At 44.8% G+C, this 13,478-nt stretch overlaps 1 protein-coding gene across 1 annotated transcript in view; it reads left to right on the top strand.

Moving 5' to 3' along the window:
- LOC102454424 (putative short-chain dehydrogenase/reductase family 42E member 2) overlaps positions 1-13,478 on the top strand; it is a 49,733-nt gene that overhangs the window by 14,386 nt on the left and 21,869 nt on the right. The window contains exons 3-7 of the mRNA XM_075899463.1: positions 1,678-2,027; positions 3,228-3,323; positions 4,716-4,776; positions 9,693-9,808; positions 11,809-11,884. Coding sequence (XP_075755578.1) covers positions 1,797-2,027; positions 3,228-3,323; positions 4,716-4,776; positions 9,693-9,808; positions 11,809-11,884 — 580 coding nt within the window. The 5' untranslated portion in view covers positions 1,678-1,796. The remainder of the gene's footprint in view (positions 1-1,677; positions 2,028-3,227; positions 3,324-4,715; positions 4,777-9,692; positions 9,809-11,808; positions 11,885-13,478) is intronic.

A 13,478-nucleotide genomic window follows, 5' to 3' on the forward strand; every position in this document is an offset into this window, starting at 1 on the left:
TGGTCTCTGTCAGTGGTATTAGAGCAGATACGATTGTATCTAAGGGCTTGGCTATAGATGATGGATCATATGGTGTGTCCTGGATGGGAGCTGGAGGCATGTAGGTAACTATAGGAGTCAGTAGGTTTTCTGTAGAGAGTGGTGTCTAATTTTCCATTGGTGATTTGTACTGTGGTGTCCAGGAAATGGATCTCTCATGTAGAATGGTCCAGGCTAAGATTGATGGTGGGGTGTAGGTTGTTAAAATCTGTGGAATGCATCCAGTGTTTCTTGGCCATGGGTCCAGATCATAAAGATGTCATCGATGTAGCATAAGTAGAGAAGGGATAAAAGGAGACAGGATCTGAGGAAACGTTGTTCTAAGTCAGCCATAAAGATGTTAGCATACTGTGGGGCCATGTGGGTACCCATGGCTGTGCTGCTGATCTGGAGGTATAAGTTGTCCCCAAATTGGAAATAATTGTGGGTGAAAACAAAGTTACATAGGTCTGCTACCAGATTGGCAGTGGTATCCTCTGGAATAGTGTTTCTAATTGCTAGTAATCCGTCTTCACATGGGATGTTGGTGTACAGAGCTTCTACGTTCACGGTAGCAAGGATGGCGTTATCAGGGAGGTTATTGATGTTTTGTAGTTTTCTCAGGAAGTCAGTAGTATCTCGGAGATAGCTGGGAGTGTTGATTGCGTAGGGTTTGAGAAGAGAGTCTACATAGCTGGATAATCCAGTAGTGACCGTGCCGATACCTGAGATGAAGGGGTGTCCGCAGTGTCCAGGTTTATGGATTTTGGGAAGCAGATAGAACAATCGTTGTCGGGGTTCAGAAGGTGTTTCTGTGTGGATTTGGTCCCGAGTAGAGGAAGGGAGTTCTTTAAGGAGACATTGTATTCTTTTTGGTATTCTGAAGTGGATCAGAGGAGAAAGGTTTGTAAAATGTGATGTTGGAGAGTTGCCTAGTTGTCTCCTGGTCATAGTCAGACATAGTACAGTGAAAGTGAAGAAGCTAAATGAGTAACTGTGGAGATGCACTAAGAATATCTATCCCCAGAACAGGCACAGTACAATCAACAGCAATGCAGACCTGCTGTGCCTACACTGAAACCAGGAAAAACCACTCTAGGTGAAATGATATTAATATAATCCCCTTGCCCATTCAGTTGTCTTTCTGCTGAGGCTTCCAAAAGGGTGAACTTTATGAAGATGGACAGTAACAGAAACAGGACACAGATCCCTAAACTCATTTGTGTAGGAAACAATCATTATAGATGGTAACAGCTTTTGATTGTTGTTATACTTTGACACCAAGTGGAATAAAGTGATATATATAAGCAGTTAGGGACATTGTTATAGCGCTTGTCTTGATCAAATATAAACTCATCCATTTTTCTTTCTTGTATGCTGTGCTAACCTTTATGGAGGACTTAAATATATGCAAACCTAGTGAATCTTTTCAGGGTACAATATCAACAATATATTTTAATACCATATAATTGATAAACTGAGGATGACAGTATGCGATGTTTGTAGACTGCCAGCACTTCTTTTCATTTAACATGAAATTTGTGATGAAACACTAAACGACAAAAGCTGAACATCTCAATGAGCATTTATATTGGTTACTTTTTGTATCTGGAAATCCAGCAACTAGTATTATTACTTATTTTTATGCCTTCTAAACAGGTCAGATGAAGATAATATTTGCAGACATGAATAGAGCATTGTAACATGAAACTCAGTGGAATTATCTGCATCCCAGAGTTCTGTGGAGGAGGTTTCAAAAAAGTCTCTCAATTGTAGACATGATACAAAACAAGGCTGATTGGTTCCAGAAGGGCAGTACCCCATCAGCTGACTGCAGACTAAATGGAAAAACTGTACCACATCTTAAAAGCAAGGTGTTGATAACAGGAGGTGGAGGCTACTTTGGATACAACCTGGGATGTGCTCTCACCAAATTAGGAATCACTGTTGTTCTTTTTGATATACAAAAGCCTAAATGGGAACTTCCTAATGGAGCAACGCATTTCCAGGTATGGTAAAATTACATTTTTAACAACAATCAAATTAGATGAATTGTTCTTCTCTTGTGGACAGCAGCAAATTGTCAACTTAGCAGTTTTCATGGAACACAGAACTGTCATAAATAACATCAAAAACTTCATTAGAAATTATGTGCCAGATTTTAAGCTGGTGTAAATCACCATAGTTCTATTGTAAATTAGCAGTGCTCCATTAACTTCACCAGCTGAGGATCAGGCTGTCAGAATCCACTAAAAACAACATTTCCCACATTGTAACAAAAAAATGTTGCAGAGTGTTTATGAAATAATCACTGAAGGGTAATGCTATCATATTGTGGTTAGAGTTGCGGATTAGAAATTGGGGCATCTGGATGATCTCCTTCTGGCACTGGAATTGTTGTGTAATTTTGGGCAAACCACTTCGCCATTGGTCCTACACTTCAACTGTAAACTGGCTAGAGCTAATATTTTTCTGACTCATGGGGTGTTGTAAAGCTTAAAAATTATATTTGTGAAATGCACCTCAAGTTGCCAACTCAAGACATATTTTCATTAGGCTTATGACAGTAGTTTGAGTCACATCTGATGTTGAAATCTCACCACCCTACCATAGAATTTTCACATTTGTTTTTATATCCATCTTCTAGAGAGATATGATCTACCCTGAAACATTGATAAAACTATCATTGATGTCAATTAAATAGCAAACATCTGGCACACACATTTAACATTGGAGACCAGATGGAGACAGATATGTGTTTTAATAAACTGCAAAAGCTGAGGTTTGATCTATGAACTACTATGAATACAGTAAAGTTTAACAATCTCAGAGTGACGATGTTGCAAATCACTGAACCTTCCTTCTGATGACTTCTTAGAAGGGCCTGATCCTGCAACGCTTGGACACGTGTTACTACAATTAAAGTCCAGCTAGTTTTCCCACCCTTAGGGCTACAGGACCAAGTGTGAAAAACATAGTACCTTTCAACCAAACTATAGCTATACACATTTTTCTTGTCCCTAAAGAAATACTCTATCAGGACCTTGCTGTACAGTTTTGTAAAAATCTATTTAATATTAATTAGCAAAGCAATTGTGTGAAGGGTAGCAAAATTACTTTTAGATTTTTCTTAACAATAATGATTAGTTATATGAAAATTGTAAATTATACCTTTCTGGCCAAGTCTATTGCTTTCTGACTGATCACAGGGTGATGTGAGGGATTATAATGCAGTCTTCAAGGCTTGTAGAGGGGTCGACTGTGTTTTTCATGTGGCTTCACACGGAATGTCAGGACTGGAACAAGTGAGTACAACTTTCTTATTTTTTTCTCTCTCTGAATGCTTTAAAAGTAGCAGTCTATTGAGATGAGTAAGTGACATGAAAAAAAATTGCAAACTTTTCATAGTAAAATATTTATATATGTGAAATTTCTTTCATATAAAGGTGGAAAACATGTTGAGTGTATAGCCATAGATGGTTAGGCTTCTGATGATTGGGATTACATTATTTTAAGTGTAAACCAAAATTATTTATAAAGATTAAATAATCTGATTAGGAAATGAGGTGGGATTTATTGAATACTAGGCATGAAATTATTAACCTAGTGTAGAGCCCATGCTGTACTAAAGGTTAAATTAAAGCAGACCTGTGGCAGCTAATTTATTGGGCAGCGTGGATCAGGCAGGACAGTTCTGCAGAAAAGGACCTGGGGGTTACAGTGGATGAGAAAGTGGATATGAGTCAACAGTGTGCCGTTGTAGCCAAGAAGGCTAATGGCATATTAGGTTGCATTAAGAGGAGCATTGCCAGCAGATCCAGAGATGTCATTATTCCCCTTTATTCGGCTCTGGAGAGGCCACATCTGGAGTATTGTGTCCAGTTCTGGGCCCCCCACGACAAAAAGGATGTGGACGCATTGGAGAGGGTCCAGCGGAGGGCAACCAAAATGATTAGGAGGTTGGAGCATATGACCTATGAGGAGAGGATGAGGGACTTGGGTCTGTTTAGTCTGCAAAAGCGAAGAGTGAGGGGGGATTTGATAGCAGCCTCCAACTTCCTGAAGGGAGGTTCCAAAGAGGATGGAGAGAGGCTGTTCTCAGTAGTGACAGATGGCAGAACAAGGAGCAGTGGTCTCAGGTTAAGGTGGGAGAGGTCCAGGTTGGCTATTAGGAAAAACTATTTCACTAGGAGGGTGGTGAAGCACTGGAATGGGTTCCCTAGGGAAGTAGTGGAGTCTCCATCCCTAGAGGTGTTTAAGTCCCGGCTTGACAAAGCCCTGGCCGGGTTGATTTAGTTGGGATTGGTCCTGCCTAGAGCAGGGGGCTGGACTTGATGACTTTCTGAGGTCTCTTCCAGCTCTATGGTTCTATGATTCTATGACCATGGCCAGGCCCCAGAACAGGGCACTCACATTTAAATCTACTTTCCAACTCTCATTTCTGTGCCAATCCTACGTTGGGCAGAACAGACTATTGATGTCTTGGAATCTAATTCCTGCCCCATCCCCTTTTTTTAATGTAAACTTTACTTCTGTGTACAAACTGACAAGTAAAAGAGATCTGAGGTTTACAAGAACATAAAACAAAATAAGTGGCAAAGTGGACATAACTGCATTAATGTTTGACAATTACGAAGCTGTGTGGTGAATTTAAATTGTTAAAGTCATTAAATACTGTGCAACTTCTCCATTTCTAGCTACAAAAGAAAGAAGTGATTGAGTCCATAAATGTTGATGGAACTAAAGTAGTCATTGATGGTATGTACCTAGATTTTCCTTTTGGGGGCCTGATCCAAAGCCCATTGAAGTCAGTTGACACACTTCCATTCACCACAGCGCTTTGGTGCATTGATCTGTCAGACAAAGACCAACTCTTCCATCATTGCTCACAGAGTAAGGCATTACTCACAGCAAGTCAGTGTGGCAGAATGAAACCCTAATGTAACATAATTATGGCATATTAGAAGTATTTCTTACTACATTTTTTGTAGAAAATTTTGGGTTGTGCCCAGGCCTGTTGTGACAGCCCGTCACTGGTCGGGGGGCGGGGCGGCCAGAACCCCGGTCCCCAGGAGATTGCCGCCGGGGAACCGGTTCTCCGGCATCTCCCCAGCTCGCGCGGGCGGCGGCGGCGGCGGCGGGCGGGGGAACTCCCCCCGCGCCTGCGCCGGCTGCGCCGTGCCGACTCCTTCCCCGCGTCCCCGGACGGTGGGGTCGGGGGGGGGACGGATCAGCTGGGTGGAGGGACGCTGCACGGCGGCGTGCCCGGAAGGGGCGGAGCCCCCGGGAGCGGCGAGTACGGCGGGCCAGCTCAAAAGGGCTGGCCGCCGGCGGAGGAGGAGGGGGGCTCCCGGCAGGAGCACAGGAGCCGAGCCAGAGACAGAACGGAGCCCGGGCAGCATACCCCGCGGCTGCCAGCCCGGCGCTGGGCCCGGGGACTTCGGGACAGCCACTGCCTCTGGCGGTCCCTCAGCCCGTCGGCAGACGGGGGACGTACCCCACCGCGTCGCGCACAACAGGAGCGGGACGCACGGAAACGGAATGGCGCCCCGGAACAATTCCCCGAGGCTACGTCGGGAAGTGAGACACCACGAGACCCCGAACCAGGGTAGGTGTGAATGCGGCAGGCCCGATTGGCGGGCGCCGCCCGGGGGGAGGAAGGAGTCCGGGGCAGGGCGCTTTTGGCGACCGTGGGTGGACGAGTTTCGGAGGGATTAGCTCCCTCGTCCACCGCGTCGGGGCGGTAGCAAGCCCCGGCGCCTAGGGCCCCGGGCTGGGACCCGGAGAGAGGGCGGGACCGGGTCCCCCTCCCTCCCCGAAGGGAGTATCCCACTCCCCGCGGCTTGAGCAGAGAGCTGTAGTGAGTCACGACCCTGCAAGGGGAAACGCTGAACCAGGGGCCGGCTGCCCCACCCCGCTTGCGCGGGTGACTGTCGTCGGGTTCGCTGACCCCCCCTTCCTCCTGGGAGGGGGTGATCGCACCCGTTACCGGGGGTTCCCTGTTGGGGGCTCCAAGGTCAAATAAGCACTAAAAAGGGGGACACGAGGGTTCGCCGACCCCCCCTCTTGGGCCAAGAGGGGGTGATCGCACCCTGAAACCCCCACACCTGTGAATAGAATATCTGGAATTAAATCCTGGCTTTTTATATTGTTGCTAAAAGGACAAAATATAATCTCTCAGGAAAATGACAGCAGTTCAGTTTCTGGTGCTGTAAGCGGCAGATATGGCTTTTTATACTGTATCGTCCATATCAACATTCTTTTTGTGTTTGCCTTTGCAACAAAGGCAAGAGCAGCGTTAGTTTTTACTCACTTTTGTGTTGCCCGTGCACAATCCCCCTCTTTCACTGCAGATTATGTCTACCTGGAACAAAAAATAACTGAACTGAAGTGATAAGCAAAGCCAGGAATGAATCAAGAAACATATCCAATGAAATACGCCAAATAACCCCAACAGAAATGACCTCTGGAGCCACAAAATGTGCAGAGGCATTTCTCCATGGGTTGATAATGGAGTAAGAATTGAGGGTGGGGGGGCGGGAGAATAGGTACACTGGGAGATTCCCTGTGTGCCTGTAGTTTATCAAGAGTACACACTGCCAAAAAGCAGACTTTGCCCCTATATGTTTGCAGCCATGTAACTATTTCCTTAGTCACTCGTGTGACAGCTGCACTCCCTGCTGTTGTCACCACAGCAGTGGTACTGTTCCTAACACAGCTGGATTGTGCCTATGGCTGTTCCTTCCCCACATACTACCCAGTACCCATGCCTGTGTCTGCTTCTTGGACAAGCCTGGTTCTCTGGGCTTTAAACAGTGTCTGAGGTGCGGACTCTCCCAGTCTCCAACAGACACACTCAGTGTGTCCATTGTCCAGGGGAGGGACATACTCTGCAAAAGTGCCCCCGCTGTAAAAAACTCACAGCCAGAACCAGAAATGTCTGAGAATTACAGCTTAAGCTGCTTCTCAAGGAGAAGTCCCTTGGTCCAACTTTGGATCTGGAACATACTCCACCGCCAAGACAATCCTCTCCAGTGACAGTAGCAGAGAAGGCAGCTCCCTCAGGGTCGAGCGCCAGAGATCCTACTCCAGACATGGCGCCCAGTCCTCTTCTCGGGGCGATTTCCCCTTTGAAAAAGCTCTCTCACAAAAAAATCAGCCCTGGTACCTGCAGCACCCACAGCACCAGGCCAAGAGGCACATCCAGACAACCCAAGGATCGAAAAACCTGGCACAAGTTAACTCTACGGCGCCCAGTCTAAAGGCAAATAGACTGCGTCGGCACAAGTACAGCCTCGGCACCAAGCATCTCATCTCTGCCACCTGTTGCACCCTCATGTGTTTGCAAGATGTCAGCATAAGCGCAACTGCCTAGCATCCCCCTGGTGCCTGTACAGGACCGACCTTCCCGGCACCACAGCATTTTACCAGCCACACAGACTTACTGGTCACCTCTCTTCAGCTCTGACAGTCACATCGTTCAGCCTGTCCATGACTCCTGCTGGCTCAGCCTCTCCAATGTCACCTGATGAGAAAGAGGAAACTTCACAAGGCTGGTACACTCCTCCCCACAACCAATCCAGCCATACCAGCAACCTCCACAGTGGCAGTCCGTTCAATGGGTACCTCCACCGATACCTGCACCACCTCACTGCCCCTGCTGGGACCCCTGAGCTATGTACAGAGCTCAGCATCCTGAGCCTCAACAACCAGCTCCAACTCCCAGATCAGAAGGCACTCCAGCCCTGTCAGCCCCTCCCCCCTTCAGTAATGGACCCAGAGGAGGGCACAATGCCATATGTGAGCTGGTTGAGATTGATTTGCCTGAACTCGCACACATATCCTCTTTGTCACCAGATGACGCTATCAATCAACCTGTGGAACTCCTTGCCACAGAATGTGGTAAATGCTAGGACTTTAACAGGGTTCAAACGAAAGCTAGATAGATTCATAGAGGTTGGGTCCATCAATGGCTATTAGCCGGGATGGGTAGGAATGGTGTCCCTAGCCTCTGTTTCTCTAGAGGTGGGTGACAGGGGAGGGATCACGTGAGGATTGCCAGTTTTGTTCCCTCCCTCTGGGGCATCTGTTATTGGCCACCATCGGCAGACAGGATACTGGGCTGGATGGACCGTTGGTCTGACCCAGTATGGCTGTTCTTATCATGCCTCCTCCTCCCACCTCAGGAGATGGATTTTGAATCTTTTCAAGAACTGCACAAGCAAGTGGCTGACTCTTTAGATATCCTTCTGGAGCAGTTACCAGAGATGCAGCACAGGCTCACGGATATCCTCCAGGCCTCTCCAGCTGCCAGGCTTGCCCTGCCAGTGAATGCAGCATTGATGGAACCAGCCAAAGTGATCTGGCAAACTCCCGCCACCCTCTCTCCCTCATGTTGCATCAAGGAAATGGATTTCCTTTTCACGCATCCCACTCACATTTCTCTAGTGGTTGATGCAATGAATCAGAGAGGCCAAGAAAATGAGATAGGGACTGGAAGCGACTTGATGTATTTGGAAGAAAGGCCTACTCTTCCACCACTCTGCAGTTCTGGATGTGAACTATGCAGCTGTACTAGCAAAATGCACGCACAACATTTTTACTCAAATATTTTGCTTCTTCTCTCTCGTGTTTTGGTGGACTTTCGCTTCATAGCACTTTGGAAAAGAAATGTTTGAGCTGCACTCTGTTCTCCTTCATAACATTTAAAGGGATGCCTCCACATTTTTTTCCCTCAGTCCCTGGGGGACAATGGTACAGGAAGCTTTGACAATGAGGCAGCTGGGAAGACATCGATTTCCTATTGCACTTAAGTTCTCACAACAGGCTCATACACTGGGGGAGTGCAAAGGGTGTGATAGAACACACACACCCCCAACACCTGCCAAGTAAGCATGCTCTGGCCAGCCAAGGAAAGGCTGGGTCTGATTTCCCTACTTATTTGGGAGACCATAGGGTGTGCATTCATATCTTGTGGTCCACATTTCCAAACCTCTCCCCCCCCCACACACACACACACACAAATTCTTGCATACAGGCCTGCACAAAATGAGAATGGAGATAGCCTCATGGAGGTGCATGCATATAAGCAAGGAGGTGGCACAGGCCAGACATGCTAGAAAAAGCAGCACTGCTATCACAGCTGCCTACTGCACAAGCAAGGGCAAAAGTGACTTCAGCCTGGAGATCTACAGTCCAGAAGACAAGATGATGCAGGTCATTTATAATTCTATTTCATCCCATGGGTGTGCATATTGATCTCCTTTTCTAGCTCAGTCAGGCACAGTGAAAATAATTCATTTGATGTTACTGAAATATAGCAGGGCTTTTTATTTCCATTAAAGTGTTCTCACACAAGTAGCATCTGCTCTCCAAATAGTGACTGTATTTCAGTGGTGATGTGATTGCTGCATGTATGTAGTTTGTAAAACATTTAGTAATTGCAACAGCATTTATATAGCACTTTCCATTTTCAAAAAGTTGCATAGAGAAATTTTTCATCCACAATTTCTATGAATGGAAGGTGTTATTTTAATTTTAAGATAATGCTGTAACTGAAAGACTGCCCTTATGTTTGCAGTAGTTGTCTTTGACAAGAAAATATTCACTGCCATTCATGTGGATTTTCATATTCTTCCCTTTTTCTTTAAATTTTATTTTGTCTATTATTGTAGTTTGCAAAGAAAGAAATATCCCGAGGCTGATATATACTAGTACGGTGAATGTGGTGTTTGGAGGGAATCCCATTGAAGATGGAGATGAAACTTTACCATATTTTCCACTAGAAAAGGTATTTTACTTTCCAACCGTCCTATTCAGCAGTGTTGTCCAACTTTATGAAACTGTATTTGTGTTCCAAAGTGTGCTTCTGCAGAGGGCATTTATTTAAATTATTAGCCTCAGTTTATCTTTGGGTAGAGGTAGATGTTGCTGCTGCTGCTGCCAGAGTTCTGACTTAAATACTCTGAGATTATTCTAAGAGTGGCCTGTGATCAATAATCCAGTCCTTATCCATAACTAAGTAGATCTTACAAAAAAAAAAAAACAACAACTAAAAACTGGAATTTAAAAATAATGGGAAGAGTCTTTCCTGCAGAAAACCATCAAACAGTCTTTTGATTCCCTGACTCTCTACTCTGTCCAAATATAAATTAGAGAAACCTGGGGATACCAGAATGTTCACTAACTGGAATCTGGAGCACATTCTGCCTTGACCACTCCCGCTGCTCGCTTTTCCCTGTCTCAGAACATCACCTGCATTTAGGAGTCACTTCTTCTTCTTTGACAGTTCACACAGATTCCACTCTTTGAGGTTATCATGCATCCCTTGATGCAATAACAAATTTTTCTTGAATAGCTGTGTCCATTGGTACTGTGTCTAAGCCCTAGGACCACTTGTGACCTTTGTAGCCAATGGTGTTAGAGGTGGAAGGTTAGAGGTGGGACCGCCTAAATTGCATCTAAGACAGGATCCCACAGACTCTGTTTCCTCACCTACAGAGAGATCAGGAGCTTCAGGGAGTAGCCGAGTTAGTCTGGTACAGAAAAAAAAAACAGCAAGCAAATGGTCTTGTAGCACTTTATAGACTAACAAAAAATGTAGATGGTATCTGTGAGTTTATGGTTAGGTAAACAGAAATGTTCTGCCACTGGCTTCTGAGTATTTTCTTTACGTATATCCGATTTTTGTCCATTGATTCTTTCCTGTAGAGAACGTCCAGTTTGACCAATATGTATAGTAGTGGGGCACTGTTGGCATTTGATGGCATAAATCAAATTACTAGATGAGCAGTCAAATGACCCTTTGATTTTGTGGCTTGTGTTGTTTGCTCCAATGATGAATTTGTCAGTGTAGATATGTGGGCAGAGTTGGCATCTTTTCTGGTTGCAGAGCCGGGTTCCTGGAGGCTTATGATGTGGTTATGTGGCATGGTTAACAGAAAGAACATGTTTCAGGTTAGGGGGTTGTCTGTAAGCAAGAATAGGTTTTTCTCCCAAGGCCTCTGAGAGTGAGGGATCATTTTCCAGGATGGGTTGTAGATTGTGTACAATGCGTTGGAGGGGTCTGAGTTGTGGACTGTAAGTAACAACAAGAAGAGTTCTGTTATTTTCTCTTTTGGGTCTGTCTTGAAGTCTTGAAGTCCTAGATTCACTTCAATCAATTTTAGTTAACCCGTTAGTTTTAAAAAAAATTGCATCACCAATGCCCCAAGTAGCTAAACTGATAGTGTTCCTTGCCACGTCCCAGTTCCTACACCAGCCCCTCCCTACCATGAGTGGCCATTTCAAAAGTCTATGATCCCCTGCATGTAAATGGGCCTTAGCCACTCTTTTTTTGCTATGCTTCTGTAATGTCAGCTATGAGTTGGGACACATAGGAACTGCCATGGTAACCTTCTGGTATTATGTCATTTCTCTACATTGGGACAATTCCTTCAGGAAACTGATTTTAGGGACACTGTGTGGCCAGAATGTCCTAGAGCTGTTGTCAACCGATCCTGTAAACCTTGTTGCACGAGGCATAAGGGATCAGTCGACAAAAAACAAGGCTGGGAATATAAATTTGTGTAGCCAAAATTCTAACCTACCTGTCACTTTAATCAGAAAACAATTATTTAGGCTTCCAAGCCTAAATCATTTCTCTATATCTTGTGCTTTGAGAAAATTTTATTGAGGTGATGTCTGCAAGCTGGACAGATGTACAATTTGACTAACATGTTATCAGAGTTGGCATTTACCAATGTAGTGATTTAGTTAAGCAATTCACTATATTTTTCACTCTCTTTTCAGCAAGTTAATCATTATTCAAGAACTAAAGCCATGGCAGACCAAATGATCCTTGCAGCTAATGGTACCCCACTAAAAGGTACATATAACATTCTATTTGTCTAATATCACTAATGTATGTAAAACTATGAACAACAAAAAGGGGGTCTCAATTCAGGTGCTGGGGAGATGCTGATTTTTTAAGAGGTGTGATTTTATAATCTTCAGCAACACACCAATGACATATTTTAAAACAAATTTTAAACTAAGGTCCTGTCGACTAACACAGTAAATTCAGAAACTGACAGGGTTGGCAAAGGCTTCATTACCACTTGAATGGCTTTTTCACAGGTTCTGTTAATAGGTCTGACAGGATTTTTCACTTTTAAGTTAACTAGCTCTCTCTGGAGGAAGCAGAGCCACAGAATAATGATAGGAAGAGGCAGAAGGGTGAACATTAAGACCCACTGGTGCCCCGAGATTTTTGGATGCCCTACGCAAGTGGGTGTTCTAAATAGAACAGCTCTGCTGGTAGCATCTTGAAGACTAACAAATGTGTTGGCATAAGCTTTCATGAGCTACAACTTACTTCCTCAGATGCTTGAAGTGAAAGAAAGGCAGAGATACAGAGATGGGAGTGTGACATCGGTGCTAATTAAATCAGAGTGGATGAGGCTCATCTCCAACAGTGATGAGAAAAGGAGAGTACCTGAAAGGGACATTATTACAGCAAGTAATTTCCCTGAAGGAAATTTCCCTGATGTCACATTCCCATCTCTGTATCCCAGCCTTTCTTTTACTTCAAGCATCTGAGGAAGCGAGTCATAGCTCACGAAAGTTCATGCCCTAATAAATGTGTTAGTCTTTAAGATGCCACTGGACTCCTTGTGGTTATTGCTCAGGGTTAGGGAACTTTTTTTTGGGTCAGGGGCTGCTGACCCACAGAAAAATCAGTCAGGGGCCACACACAAGTGAGAAGCAGAAAAAAAAAAAAGCAAACCCTCATTGACATGGCCCCTGACTGGGAGGGAGAAAGACACTCCCCACATCCCCTTTGCCCAGCCTATTAGATTCTGTGTGCTCCAGCCCCACATGGTGTTGGATGCAGGCAAGCCCCAGCTCTTAGGTCCCTCGCCCCTGTTTCTCCTGAAACAGACTAACACAGCTATCTTTCTGAAACCCATAAACACAGTGGCACCTAGATACACTCTCTAGCAGCTTCATCCTCACAGGTCTTTAGGACTTACAGATGACTTGCACACCGTGCAGGAAGAAGGCAGACAGATGCTTGTTACTTAGATTTCCTGGTTTGGGGTTATGTTAGTTTCTCAGATCCTGAGTTCACAGATAGCAGCTGTGGCCAAGAATGCTTTATTCAATCTGCACTAGGTGAGAAGGGTGTGACCTTTTCTATTAGAGGCAGTTGATATCCTTGCTGTCATTATCTATTGCTGTGAGCTCAGACGCAAGCTGCTATGATGTACTCTATGGGGATACAACTTGAAACTATAAGTGCAGAAAGTATCCGATAATTATGAGGAGTTTCATACAGAAAGCAGATTATATCTGTTCTCAGTAGAGTGCACTGGCTGTCTATTGAGTTCTATGAGATTTAAAGTGGTAGGACTTTACAGTCAAATCTAACTGATAAGGAAGCTGGCTGCTTGACAAATAGTTTCTGTCTCTCTGTGATG

The sequence above is a fragment of the Pelodiscus sinensis genome, chromosome 16 (assembly GCF_049634645.1).
Source record: "Pelodiscus sinensis isolate JC-2024 chromosome 16, ASM4963464v1, whole genome shotgun sequence".
Classification (NCBI taxonomy): domain Eukaryota; kingdom Metazoa; phylum Chordata; order Testudines; family Trionychidae; genus Pelodiscus; species Pelodiscus sinensis.